General features: G+C 49.8%; 1 protein-coding gene across 4 annotated transcripts in view; it reads left to right on the forward strand.

Annotated features, from left to right (window-relative positions):
* The window catches only part of LOC106608977 (myocardin-related transcription factor A), a 70,321-nt gene extending 56,896 nt beyond the window's left edge, over positions 1 to 13,425 (forward strand). For all 4 annotated transcript variants that reach the window (XM_014207289.3, XM_014207279.3, XM_045723859.2 and 1 more), the window contains 6 exons: positions 6,562 to 7,905; positions 8,169 to 8,381; positions 8,495 to 8,611; positions 9,766 to 9,912; positions 10,387 to 10,447; positions 11,994 to 13,425. In XM_014207289.3, coding sequence (XP_014062764.3) covers positions 6,562 to 7,905; positions 8,169 to 8,381; positions 8,495 to 8,611; positions 9,766 to 9,912; positions 10,387 to 10,447; positions 11,994 to 12,538 — 2,427 coding nt within the window. In that variant the 3' untranslated portion in view covers positions 12,539 to 13,425. The remainder of the gene's footprint in view (positions 1 to 6,561; positions 7,906 to 8,168; positions 8,382 to 8,494; positions 8,612 to 9,765; positions 9,913 to 10,386; positions 10,448 to 11,993) is intronic.
* Positions 13,426 to 13,681: the final 256 nt, after the last annotated feature.

Below are 13,681 nucleotides of genomic sequence, written 5' to 3' on the forward strand. Positions count from 1 at the left end.
GAGACGGAGACGGAGAGAGAGGGAGACGGAGGAGACGGAGAGAGAGGGAGACGGAGGAGACGGAGAGAGAGAGAGGGAGACGGAGGAGACGGAGAGAGAGAGAGGGAGACGGAGGAGACGGAGAGAGAGAGGGAGACGGAGAGAGAGGGAGACGGGGAGAGGGAGAGAGAGGGAGACGGGGAGAGGGAGAGAGAGGGAGACGGAGAGAGAGAGGGAGACGGCGAGGGAGGGAGACGGCGAGAGAGGGAGACGGCGAGAGAGGGAGACGGAGAGGGAGACGGGGAGAGAGAGGGAGACGGAGAGAGGGGGAGACGGAGGAGACGGAGAGAGGGGGGGAGGGAGACGGGGAGAGGGAGGGAGACGGAGAGAGAGGGAGACGGAGGAGACGGAGAGAGAGGGAGACGGAGGAGACGGAGAGAGAGGGAGACGGAGGAGAGAGAGGGAGAGAGAGGGAGACGGGGAGAGGGAGGGAGACGGGGAGAGGGAGGGAGACGGGGAGAGGGAGGGAGACGGGGAGAGGGAGGGAGACGGGGAGAGAGAGGGAGACGGGGAGAGAGAGGGAGAGAGACGGAGAGAGACGGGGAGAGAGAGGGAGAGAGAGAGGGAAACGGGGGGGGGGAGAGGGAGACGGAGAGAGAGGGAGACGGAGAGAGAGACGGAGAGAAAGAGGGAGAGAAAGAGGGAGAGAGAGAGGGAGACGGAGAGAGAGACGGAGAGAGAGAGGGAGACGGGGAGAGAGACGGAGAGAGAGAGGGAGACGGGGAGAGAGGGGGAGAGAGAGGGAGACGGAGAGAGAGGGGGAGAGAGAGGGAGACGGAGAGAGACGGAGAGAGAGAGGGAGACGGGGAGAGAGAGAGGGAGACGGGGAGAGGGAGACGGGGAGAGAGAGACGGAGAGAGAGAGGGAGACGGAGAGAGAGAGGGAGAGAGAGAGGGAGACGGAGAGAGAGAGGGAGACGGAGAGAGAGAGGGAGACGGAGAGAGAGAGGGAGACGGAGAGAGAGAGGGAGACGGAGAGAGAGAGGGAGACGGAGAGAGAGAGAGGGAGACGGAGGGAGACGGAGACGGAGAGAGAGGGAGACGGAGGAGACGGAGAGAGAGGGAGACGGAGGAGACGGAGAGAGAGAGAGGGAGACGGAGGAGACGGAGAGAGAGAGAGGGAGACGGAGGAGACGGAGAGAGAGAGAGGGAGACGGAGGAGACGGAGAGAGAGAGAGGGAGACGGAGGAGACGGAGAGAGAGAGAGGGAGACGGAGAGAGAGGGAGACGGGGAGAGGGAGAGAGAGGGAGACGGAGGAGACGGCGAGAGAGGGAGACGGAGAGAGAGAGGGAGACGGCGAGGGAGGGAGACGGCGAGAGAGGGAGACGGCGAGAGAGGGAGACGGAGAGGGAGACGGGGAGAGAGAGGGAGACGGGGAGAGAGAGGGAGACGGAGAGAGGGGGAGACGGAGGAGACGGAGAGAGGGGGGGAGGGAGACGGAGAGGGAGGGAGACGGAGAGAGAGGGAGACGGAGGAGACGGAGAGAGAGGGAGACGGAGGAGACGGAGAGAGAGGGAGACGGAGGAGAGAGAGGGAGAGAGAGGGAGACGGGGAGAGGGAGGGAGACGGGGAGAGGGAGGGAGACGGGGAGAGAGAGGGAGACGGGGAGAGAGAGGGAGACGGGGAGAGAGAGGGAGAGAGACGGAGAGAGACGGGGAGAGAGAGGGAGAGAGAGAGGGAAACGGGGGGGGAGAGGGAGACGGAGAGAGAGGGAGACGGAGAGAGAGACGGAGAGAAAGAGGGAGAGAGAGAGGGAGACGGAGAGAGAGACGGAGAGAGAGAGGGAGACGGGGAGAGAGAGGGAGACGGAGAGAGAGAGGGAGACGGGGAGAGAGGGGGAGAGAGAGGGAGACGGAGAGAGAGGGGGAGAGAGAGGGAGACGGAGAGAGACGGAGAGAGAGAGGGAGACGGGGAGAGAGAGAGGGAGACGGAGAGAGAGGGAGACGGAGAGAGAGACGGAGAGAAAGAGGGAGAGAGAGAGGGAGACGGAGAGAGAGACGGAGAGAGAGAGGGAGACGGGGAGAGAGAGGGAGACGGAGAGAGAGAGGGAGACGGGGAGAGAGGGGGAGAGAGAGGGAGACGGAGAGAGAGGGGGAGAGAGAGGGAGACGGAGGAGACGGAGAGAGAGGGAGACGGAGGAGAGAGAGGGAGAGAGAGGGAGACGGGGAGAGGGAGGGAGACGGGGAGAGGGAGGGAGACGGGGAGAGAGAGGGAGACGGGGAGAGAGAGGGAGACGGGGAGAGAGAGGGAGAGAGACGGAGAGAGACGGGGAGAGAGAGGGAGAGAGAGAGGGAAACGGGGGGGGAGAGGGAGACGGAGAGAGAGGGAGACGGAGAGAGAGACGGAGAGAAAGAGGGAGAGAGAGAGGGAGACGGAGAGAGAGACGGAGAGAGAGAGGGAGACGGGGAGAGAGAGGGAGACGGAGAGAGAGAGGGAGACGGGGAGAGAGGGGGAGAGAGAGGGAGACGGAGAGAGAGGGGGAGAGAGAGGGAGACGGAGAGAGACGGAGAGAGAGAGGGAGACGGGGAGAGAGAGAGGGAGACGGGGAGAGGGAGACGGGGAGAGAGAGATGGAGAGAGAGAGGGAGACGGAGAGAGAGAGGGAGACGGAGAGAGAGAGGGAGACGGAGAGAGAGAGGGAGACGGAGAGAGAGAGGGAGACGGAGAGAGAGAGGGAGACGGAGAGAGAGAGGGAGACGGAGAGAGAGAGGGAGACAGGGAGACGGGGAGAGAGAGGGAGACAGAGAGGGAGACAGAGAGGGAGACGGGGAGAGAGAGAGAGACGGGGAGAGAGAGGGAGACGGAGAGGGAGACGGGGAGAGAGAGGGAGAAGGGGAAGGCGGGGAGAGAGAGAAGACGGGGAGAGAGAGGGAGACGGAGGAGAGAGAGGGAGACGGGGAGAGGGAGGGAGACGGGGAGAGGGAGGGAGACGGGGAGACGGAGAGAGAGAGGGAGACGGGGAGAGAGAGGGAGACGGGGAGAGAGAGGGAGACGGGGAGAGAGAGGGAGAGAGACGGAGAGAGACGGGGAGAGAGAGGGAGAGAGAGAGGGAAACGGGGGGAGAGAGGGAGACGGAGGGAGACGGAGGGAGAGAGGGGGAGAGAGAGGGAGACGGAGAGAGAGACGGAGAGAGAGACGGAGAGAGAGACGGAGAGAGATAGGGAGATGGAGAGAGAGACGGAGAGAGAGAGGGAGAGAGAGAGGGAGGGAGGGGGAGAGAGACGGAGACGGGGAGGTGGAGAGAGGGAGACGGGGGGAGAGGGAGAGAGGGAGAGAGGGAGAGCGGGAGACGGGGAGGGGGAGAGAGAGGGAGACGAGGGAGACGGAGGAGACGGAGAGAGAGGGATACGGAGGAGAGGGGGAGACGGGGAGACGGGGAGGGAGACTGGGAGGGAGAGGGGGACGGGGAGGGAGACGGGGAGAGAGAGGGAGACGGAGAGGGAGAGAGGGAGAGAGGGAGACGGGGAGGGAGAGAGAGGGAGAGAGAGAGAGACGGGGAGAAAGAGAGAGACGGGGGGGAGAGAGAGAGAGAGAGACGGGGGAGAGAGAGAGATGGGGAGAGAGAGCGCGGGAGGAGACGAGGAGAGAGAGAGAGAGACGGGGAGGGAGAGACGGGGAGAGAGAGACTGGGAGGGAGAGAGCGAGACGGGAAGGGTGGGAGAGAGAGAGAGAGAGACGGGGAGAAAGAGAGAGACGGGGGGGAGAGAGAGAGAGAGACGGGGGGAGAGAGAGAGAGAGAGAGATGGGGGAGAGAGAGAGAGATGGGAAGAGAGAGAGACGGGGGAGAGAGAGAGAGATGGGGGAGAGAGAGAGAGAGACGGGGAGAGAGAGAGAGAGACGGGGAGAGAGAGAGAGAGACGGGGGGAGAGAGAGAGACGGGGAGAGAAGGAGAGAGTTAGTGCATCTCTGTCAAGTCTTAGGCCTGTACATGCTTAATGGTAGAATCAGAGGGGACTCTTTAGGTCGGTTTACTTACTGCTCAGCTCTTGGGACAAGTGTAGTCGATTATGCCATCACTGACATTGACCCCTCCTCCATTAGTGCATTCACTGTCAGATCACAGTCAGATCAACGTGTTTCTAAAGAAATTAACCGGCAATACTCAATCAAAAAAACAGCCCAATAAACTCTACAACATAAACCCATCGTACAGATGGGCTCCAAACAGTGCAGAGAGATTCATTGAAACATTGAACTCAAATGAAATGATGAACTCTATACAGTTTTTCAATAACTCACAGTACCAAAACAATAAAGATGGTGTCAATTCGGCTACTCAAAACATCAACTAAATATACCAAAAAGCAGCATCGAAAGCAAATTTGTGAAAACCACAGAAACAAAAACCAAAATGTTTCTGACAAATGGTTTGATAATGAATGTAAAACAATTAGAAAACACCTTAGACAAATGTCAAACAAAAAACGTAAGCAGCAAAACAACCCAGGGCTACGATATGAATACTTTGAAACTCTGAAACAGTATAAACAAACACTGAAACGCAAGAAATTGAATTATACCAACAAGACACTTGATGAAATTGAAAACGCAATTGACCAATATCAGTTCTGGGACATGTGGAACAATTTAAGCTTATTTTGATAATCTATACAAAAACATCTCACAAAAAGACTTACAACAGAACCAATTAGAAATTAAAGAAAAATTGAACATCCTTGAATCAGTCATTAAAAGCAACCAAAATCCATTATATTACCCAATAACCCAACAAGAACTAAATGAAAAGTTCAAATCTATTAAATCAAAGAAGGCTTGTGGTCTAGACAACATCAGAAATGAAATGCTGAAAAACAGCACACCTGAGTTGCAAAATGCTGTTCAAGAATTCAAACCTTTGCTCAAGAAAAAAATTTAATAAGTAAATGTCAAATTGGCATTCTCCCTAACCATCGCACTACTGACCATATATACACCTTACACACACTAATTAATAAACACGTCCACCAAAAAAATGAGGGCAAAATCTTTGCTTGCTTTATTGACTTTAAAAAAGCATTTTATTCTATTTGGCACGAAGGGCTATTCTACAAAATTCTACAAAGTGGGCTTGGTGGTAAGGTGTATGACTTAATAAAATGTATGTACACAGAAAACAAGTGTGCAATAAAAATCAAAAACCAAAGAACATAATTATTTTCACAACGTCGAGGTGTGAGACAAGGCTGCAGTTTGAGTCCAAATCTTTTCAACATTTATATCAATGAATTAGCAGACATGTTGGACCATTCTCCAGCCCCAGGACTCACACTATTTGACACAGAGGTGAAATACCTGCTATATGCTGATGACTTGGTACTTCTATGACCAACCAAAGAAGGTCTTCAACAGAACATTAATATTCTAGAGCAATATTGCCATAATTGGGCCCTGGCAGTAAATTTCCCAAAAAACGAAAATCATGACTTTCCCCCCCAAAAAAACAGATGTCAGAAACACAAATATAAATTCACCCTGAACAACACCATCATTGAACACACTAAAAAGTACACCTACCTTGGTCTGACCATATCTGCATCGGGAAACGTTAATATGGCAGTGAATGCACTCAAAGAAAAAGCCCGTAGAGCATTGTATGCAATAAAAATGAAATTATTCAAAATCAACATCCCTGAATTTGGACCAAAATATTTCAGTGTAATCCTACCAATAGCGCTTTACGGAAGTGAGGTTTGGGGGCCACTCAATAAAGTGGACTTTAAAATGTGGGACAAACATCCAATTGAAGACCCCTACATGCGAGCGGCCCAAGTCCAGAGAAATACACCAACTAATGCATGTAGGGCAGAATTGGGCCGCTTTCCAGTAATAATGAAAATACAGAAAAGATCATAAACATTTTGGCTACATCTAAATTCAAGTCCAAATTCAAGTCTGCAATTTAAAGCACTTCAAACCCAAGAGCTGAGCCCAGAAACGAGCCCTCTCAGTCAGCTGATGTTGGACCTCACCAACCAAGCTGACACCAGCACTGCTTCAAAAGAAAGAATTCAAATAAACAAAATCATGAACCAATCAAAAGACTCATATTTACAACATTGGAAAAACAAAACAAAATCCCAAAGCCGACTAAATTGCTATCTGACCCTAAACAGAGAATATGAATTGGCTGATTATCTCTACTCTGTCAGAGATACGAAGCAGAGACAGATCCTTACCAAGTACAGGCTGAGTGACCACCGATTGGCCGATTGGTTGTAGTACTGATGTAATGGTGAAGATGACCGTTGTTTAGTTAGTTATAAGTTATAGTTTCATTTTCCATATTTAGATTTTTATATTTAATTTTGTATTATTATTTACTGCCATTTTATATTATTATTTGTAATTGTTTATAATTTTATTACAATGTATATTATATACATTGTTGCTTTGGCAATATTGACACAATGTTTTTCATGCCAATAAAGCAGCTTGAAGAGCGAGCGAGACGGAGAGAGAGAGAGAGAGACGGACAGATGTAATGGATCAGAATCATAACTGTACTTCTACCTCTCTCCTCCAGGTTGCTGAGCTGAAACAGGAGCTGAAACTACGGTGTCTGACCGTGTCTGGCACCAAGATGGACCTGATCGAGAGGCTGAGGAACTACCAGGAGCAGAACGGTGGAGGTCGAGCTGGTGTTACTGCTACTGTAACCCCTAAACCCAGCCAACCAACCCCACCGCACGCCTCAACCCAACCTGCTGGCTCCACCAGCCCTCCCCCCCCCCAGGCCAGAACTAATCCCCACACCCACCATTCAGGAGAGGCAGCAGGGAATATACCCGCTTTCTCATTGGCTCAGAGTGCCGCTCCGGCCTGTATTATGAGGTTTGGCAGTACGAGCTCCTCCCCTCCAGTCTCCCCCACCCCGTCAGAACGGTCTCTGGCGGTGATGAGCCCCGACGAGACCAGCTGTAATGGAGACGTGTTCGGGGAGATGGTGAGCTCTCCCCTGACCCAGCTCAGCCTGCACCCCTCTCCACAGCACCCCTCCCCAGCCTCCATCAAAGAGGAGAACCAGGGTCACTTATCCACCTGCAGCCTCTCCCAGTCCCGGCCTTCTCCCACCGAGCTTCAGCCTGCCGCCCCACCTCAGGAGCCCCTAGCCGGGGCAACCATGGAGGCCTCCCCCTTGGACAAGGACCAGATGCTCCAGGAGAAGGACAAGCAGATTGAGGAGCTGACACGCATGCTGAGGCAGAAACAGAGGCTGGTGGAGAACCTCCGCTCCCAATTGGAGCAGGGGAAACAGACTGGAACAGTGAGAGAGATGGAGGGAGAAGAGATGGAGGGAGTACAGGGAGGGGTGGTGAACAGTTATGCCCAGGAGGCCCAAACCACCCCCATCAAAGCCTCTACCATCCTCCATCTCTCTCTCACCAACACAGACATGGTGAGGGTCAAGAAGGAGGTAGAGACAGAAGAAGGGATGGAGGGAGTGGACGAGGCTCAGCCGACACACTGCTCTCAGCAGAACCTGCTCAAACTGCAGCAAATCCCCCGGATACAGGTTGAACAACAGACACAACAACTGAAACAACAGCAGACACAACAACCACAGATACAACTACTACAGACACACTCACTACAACAACAACAACAGACACAGACACAACAGCATTCCAAAGAGCTCCAGCAACAACAGACACAGCAGATGCAGAAGCCTTCGGCCCAGTTATTATTCCAACAGCAGCTGATCATCCAGCAGACTCAGCAGAAACAGCTCCAGCTGCAGGCCAAACAGCTGCAGGCCAAACAGCTGCAGGCCAAACAGCTGCAGGACAAACAGCTGCAAGTGCAGCAGAGACAGTCCCAGAGACAGCAGCAGAACAAACAACTGAGTCAGACAGTCACCCCACAACAGGTACATTCAATCATTACAGCTCTCGATCGTACAGTCTGTAGATCTACAGTATAGGAATACACGCCGCTGACAGTCGCCACACATCAGGTCCATATTTCATATTTAACGGAATAAACTTGTCTGAAACCTGAAGACTTTAGCTCAACAGGCAAACAGTCTGGCAAGCAGGAGAGACAGGTTTCAAACCTAGTCTCTTCCCCTTCTCTGTCTTGTGTCTGGGCCCTGTGTTTGAATATGCCTCTTTCCTACTCTATTCTCTTCAGGTCACTCCAGTCTTCATCAGCCAACAGAATGGCACCCAGGTCCCCGCCCAGACCTTCTCATTGGACCTCCTCAAGTCGGGCACCACACCCACCCTGGTCACCGACGGCAATGGCAACCACTACCTGATAGCACTGACCAATAACAGTGCAGAGGGCCAAAACGGCGTGACCTCATTGGGCAAAACCAGTGGATCGCAACGCATCACACTGCAGGTACAGTACAATTACACTGTAAATCTGCTATTAAGTGTTACAGGTCTCTATGTTGGTGACATGATTGTGTAAGATGGTATCACAGTGCAGTAAAGTTGCCCTTTTTACTCTAGCGATTGCAGTCAACTCCAAGCAAGCTCCCCAGCCAATTGCCAGCTGAGATACTGAGCCCCGTTACCCAATCAAAACAACAGTTACAACCAGGCCCTGTCAACCAGTCAATCAAAAAGGTATTCAAATGACAAAATATTGTGACAGAAACAAGGTTGTCTCACACACACACACATACACACAATATTAGCAGTCACCGTCTGTAAAAAAGGATAGGGGGTAAACCTGTATGGGTGCTGTCTTGACTGACTTGTCACACATCACTGTCAACCAACACACTGGAGATCTTTAGGGTTCTTTAATGGGTAACTAGGTAGTGGTTCTACAAGGTAGAAAATATATATATTTTTAACCTTTTATTTAACTAGGCAAGTCAGTTAAGAACAAATTCTTATTTACCATGACGCCCTACCCCGGCCAAACCCTAACCCAGACAACGCTGGGCCAATTGTGCACCGCCCTATGGGACTCCTAATCACGGCCGGTTGTAATACAGCCTGGAATCGAACCAGGGTCTGTAGTGACGCCTCTAGCACTGAGATACAGTGCCTTAGATTGCTGCGCCACTCTGGAGCCCAAAGATGCCCCTTTTACATATTATTGTGTACTATAGTAGGTTATGTATGGCTATACACAGATGGACCTGAAATATGCATACAGTATAATCTAAGATATATATTACCATACAGTATACAATACTAATACCATAATACAACTCTAATAAGTTGCCACAGTTACAAGCAGGCTGTACAATACAACAAACTGCATAGAGTAAATGCAATAATAACAGGACATATATTCTTGTATCTCAATCATAAATATAACTGCAATGTAATGTGTGTGTGAACCATAGTAAATAGTTAGCCTGGCTAACTAGCTAGTAGCTAGAAGCATCGCCATTGCGTGCAGCATACTGTGTGATAAAACACAGTTCCTGGACTATTAGATGCGCGCACAAATAACGTTAAACATGGTGCAACTTGTCGTCTTGTTGCTTCTGTGGCGAACTCACAAACTGCCTGTCTTCAACGCAACTCACTAACGAGGGGGGATTTACAATTAGCAGGCTAAAGAGAAAGTCTCTGATTGGATAGAAAATTAGGGGTGACTGAGGAGCTGTCGGGCATTCTAACTAAAGGGACTAGGGGTGCGTAGGGAAATACTCAATATGAATGAGTGGCCGTGTTAGCACCTTCTTAAAATGATAACAAAAATCAAGACTGGCCTTATTTAATTTCCTCTTCCTCTTCCCGCTCTCGTTCTGGAACTGAAGGTGAGTCTACATCTGGAAACAAATGGCATAACCAATGGAGTGCCAGAGCCCACTCAGTCTGTCTCCGCCCCGCCCAATCTCCATCCTTTCTTTGGCGAGGTGTCCAACTTGTCTGAAAGCCAAAGCACCTCTCCCCCCTCCCTCAAGGTAAGATATATTCTGCAATGATCATTCATGGCATGTCAACGTCATCTCATATTTGATTTTTCATTCGTCTCCATGTTTTTATTCTTTCTCTGTAGCCTATTTCCTTTCCCCTTCCCTCTTCCTTTCTTTATTCTCTGCTTCTACCCTTTCAGAGAGAAGTGTGTCCGACTTTTGACCGGCACACTTTGTTCACCCCTCCCTCTCCTGAACAGACCTCTTTCTCCTTCACTCAACGCCCCAAAGTATGTCCTTCACTCCTCCCATCTCCCTCTGCTCATGTTTATTCATGTCTTTCCTCTTTTCTTCTCTTACTTTCTCTTCTCTCGTTTTCTCTGTCCATCTGTATGCGTCGGTCTCGTCTCAAATTTGCTCAAAGTATTTTGGTAATTTTATAGTACTGTACATGTTTGACGATTTTGTTTAAACAACCATGAGTACTGTAAACTGTTCAAAATATATGTCCTCTTCTCCCAGGAGAACGGGCTGAGTAGTCAACAGATGGACGATCTGTTTGACATCCTCTTGAAGAGTGGAGGTAAGAGAACATAGCAGTTCACACAACATAACACTCACATATACAGTACCAGCAAAAATAATTGGATACACCTACTCATTCAAGGTTTTTCTGAATTTTTCACTATTGTCTACATTGTAGAATAATAGTGAAGACATCAAAACTATGAAATAACACATGGAATCATGTAGTAACCCAATTGTTTTTAAACAAATCAAAATATATTTTGCATTTCAATTAACAGGTGTGCATTCTTAATGCGTTTCAGCCAATCAGTTGTGTTGTGACAAGGTAGGGGTGGTATACAGAAGATAGCCCTATTTAGTAGAAGATCAAGTCCATATTATGGCAAAAACAGCTCAAATAAGCAAAGAGAAATGACAGTACATCATTACTTTAAGACATGAAGGTCAGTCAATCCGACAAAAAGGTCCAAAAGTGTGAACGTTTCTTCAGGTACAGTCACAAAAACCATCAAGCACTTTGATGAAACTAGCTCTCATGAGGACCACCACAGGAAAGGAAGACCCAGAGTTACCTCTGCTGCAGAGGATAAGTTCATTAGTTACCAGCCTCAGAAATTGCAGCCCAAATAAATGCTTCACAGAGTTCAAGTAACAGACACATCTCAACATCAACTATTCAGAGGAGACTGCGTGAATCAGGCCTTCATGGTCGAATTTCTGCAAAGAAACCACTACTAAAGGACACCAATAAGAAGAATAGACTTGATTGGGCCAAGAAACACGAGCAATGGACATTAGATCGTGGAAATCTGTCCTTTGGTCTGATGAGTCCAAATTAGCGTTTTATTTGTTTTGTTCCAACCGCCATGTATTTTTGAGACGCAGAGTAGGTGAATGGATGATCTCCGCACGCGTGGTTCCCACCGTGAAGCATGGAGGAGGAGGTGTGATGGTGCAGGGGTGCTTTGCAGGTGATTTATTTAAAATTCAAGGCATACTTAACAAGCATGGCTACCACAGCATTCTGCAGCGATACACCATCCCATCTGGTTTGTGCTTAGTGGGACAATCATTTATTTTCCAACAGGACAATAACCCAACACACCTCCATGCTGTGTAAAGGCTATTTGACCAATGAGGAGAGCGATGGAGTGCCGCATCAGATGACCTGGCCTCCACAATCAACCGACCTCAACCCAATTGAGATGGTTTGGGATGAGTTGGACCACAGAGTGAAGGAAAAGCAGCCAACAAGTGCTCAGCATATGTGGGAACTCCTTCAATGCTGTTGGAAAAGCATTCCAGGTGAAGCTGGTTGAGAGAATGCCAAGAGTGTGCAAAGCTGTCATCAAGGCAAAGGGTGGCTATTTGAAGAATATAAAATCAATTTTATATGTGTTATTTCATGGTTTTGATTTATTCAATTTTTTTCTACAATTTAGAGAAGAGTTCAAATAAAGAAAAACCCTTGAATGAGTAGGTGTGTCCAAACTTTTGACTGGTACTGTATATCTTCATGTCTCACTGCCAGTACATGAGCAAACCCATTTGTTTTGATCATTGTTAAAATTAATGCTTTTTATTTTTTCTTCCCCAACCAGAAATCTTTGGATTCCGAGCCAACCCAGACCCTTCCCTGGCCCAAATCCACTCCGACCCCCCCAACCCTCCCTCGTCCCCTCTCCACATCTCGCCGTCCACCACCCCTCCGGAGCCCTCCCTGCCCGCTGTGCCTTCCCAGCAGCCCTTGCCATCGCCCTGCTCATTGCCCTGCACAAGAAGTGGTCGTCTGGAGGACTTCCTTGAGAGCACCACGGGCACACCCCTCCTGGGGGTGGAGCCTGACTGCGGTCTGACTTTGATTGACAACCTCCACAGCCAAATGCTGAGCACCCCCAGCATCCTGGACCATCCCCCCTCCCCGGTGGACATGGACACTAGCGACCTGGGCTTCTCCACCCACCCGGCAGGGCTTGACTTCGGGGACCCAGTCCTGGACAGCATGGACTGGCTGGACATCTCTATGGGTGGTGGAGGTGGGAGGACGAGTCTCGCCCCTCTGTGCCCCCACACGCCCCCCAGTGTGTTCTCAGCGGACTTCCTGGACAGCTCGGACCTCACTCTGCACTGGGACTCCTGTTTGTAGCTCTTACGGAGTGAGGAGTACGCATACAGTGTACAGGCTCTCTCTGTCTTACTCGCTAAGCAGGTCCACCACTCTGGAGGTACACTGAGACGGGGAGTCTTGTCCTGGGTTCACTCTGCCTTCTCGTCATGCTTGGACAGGCTAGAGAGCAAAACTGACTTTAGATCAGAGGCAGTGTGTGAAGGGAATACTGTGGAGTTTAGTCACGCTCTGACACATCCTTCTGGTGACAAAGGGTAACACATGTAAAAGGCAGCCCCGATGTGTCAGTGGTGCCTTTAACTTTGCACTTACGCTGAGACTGTTGATTGGTGAAAAGTTGTAATGAACAAACCTCATTGGTGCAAACCAGGGGTGCGTTCAGTACGAAAGAATGGTGTTAAGTTTTCTCCATCAAATCATTTAACTCAACGGAAACTGTACTCCACTAAACTGTCAGTTGAAGAACAGTGTGATTATGTTGGCCCAGAGGGAGATTGTAAATGGTGTGTGCTGCACGGGTTTTACGATTTTAAATGGTCACACCCATATTGATCATGCCACACCCACCAAACGAGAGCAAACACACCTCAAAGACTTTTGAAGAACGGTACACACCGTTTTGGGGAAGCGTGTCATTCAGTACAAACTGTCACGCAATGGAGGAAACGTTAAATTGAACGCACCCCAGTTGATAAAATGAACCTCATTGGAGGAGGCAGTTACTGGAGGTGTGTGCTAGACCACTATGCATTTCTGTATATGAGGTGTGTATTATCGATTATCCATATTTTTCTTCCCGGTTGCTTAGAATAGCAGGTTGGGAATAAAGGGGTCTCAGTTTCCAAACAACTTTTTGATGGAAAAAAAATATATATATAAAAATAAAACTTAAATGAAAACTTGAATGCGTCTTTGTTTTATTTTTATAAACCTTTTACATTGTAAATTATTTGTTGACTGTATTTTTATTTTAGCAGGGAATCCCATTGAGACCAAGGCCTCTTTTTCAAGGGAGCCGCGGTTGAACACAATTTATAACTCTTCAGCTGCTATACGTGCAGCTGAACACACCATTGGGTGCAGACTGCCTGCCCAACAGGACACCCACAACTCCAGGTGTCGCAGGAAGTCCAGGAAGATCATCAGGGACCCCAGGCACGC

This window comes from Salmo salar, chromosome 01, assembly GCF_965601325.2.
Source record: "Salmo salar chromosome 01, fSalSal1, whole genome shotgun sequence".
In the NCBI taxonomy this organism is placed as follows: domain Eukaryota; kingdom Metazoa; phylum Chordata; class Actinopteri; order Salmoniformes; family Salmonidae; genus Salmo; species Salmo salar.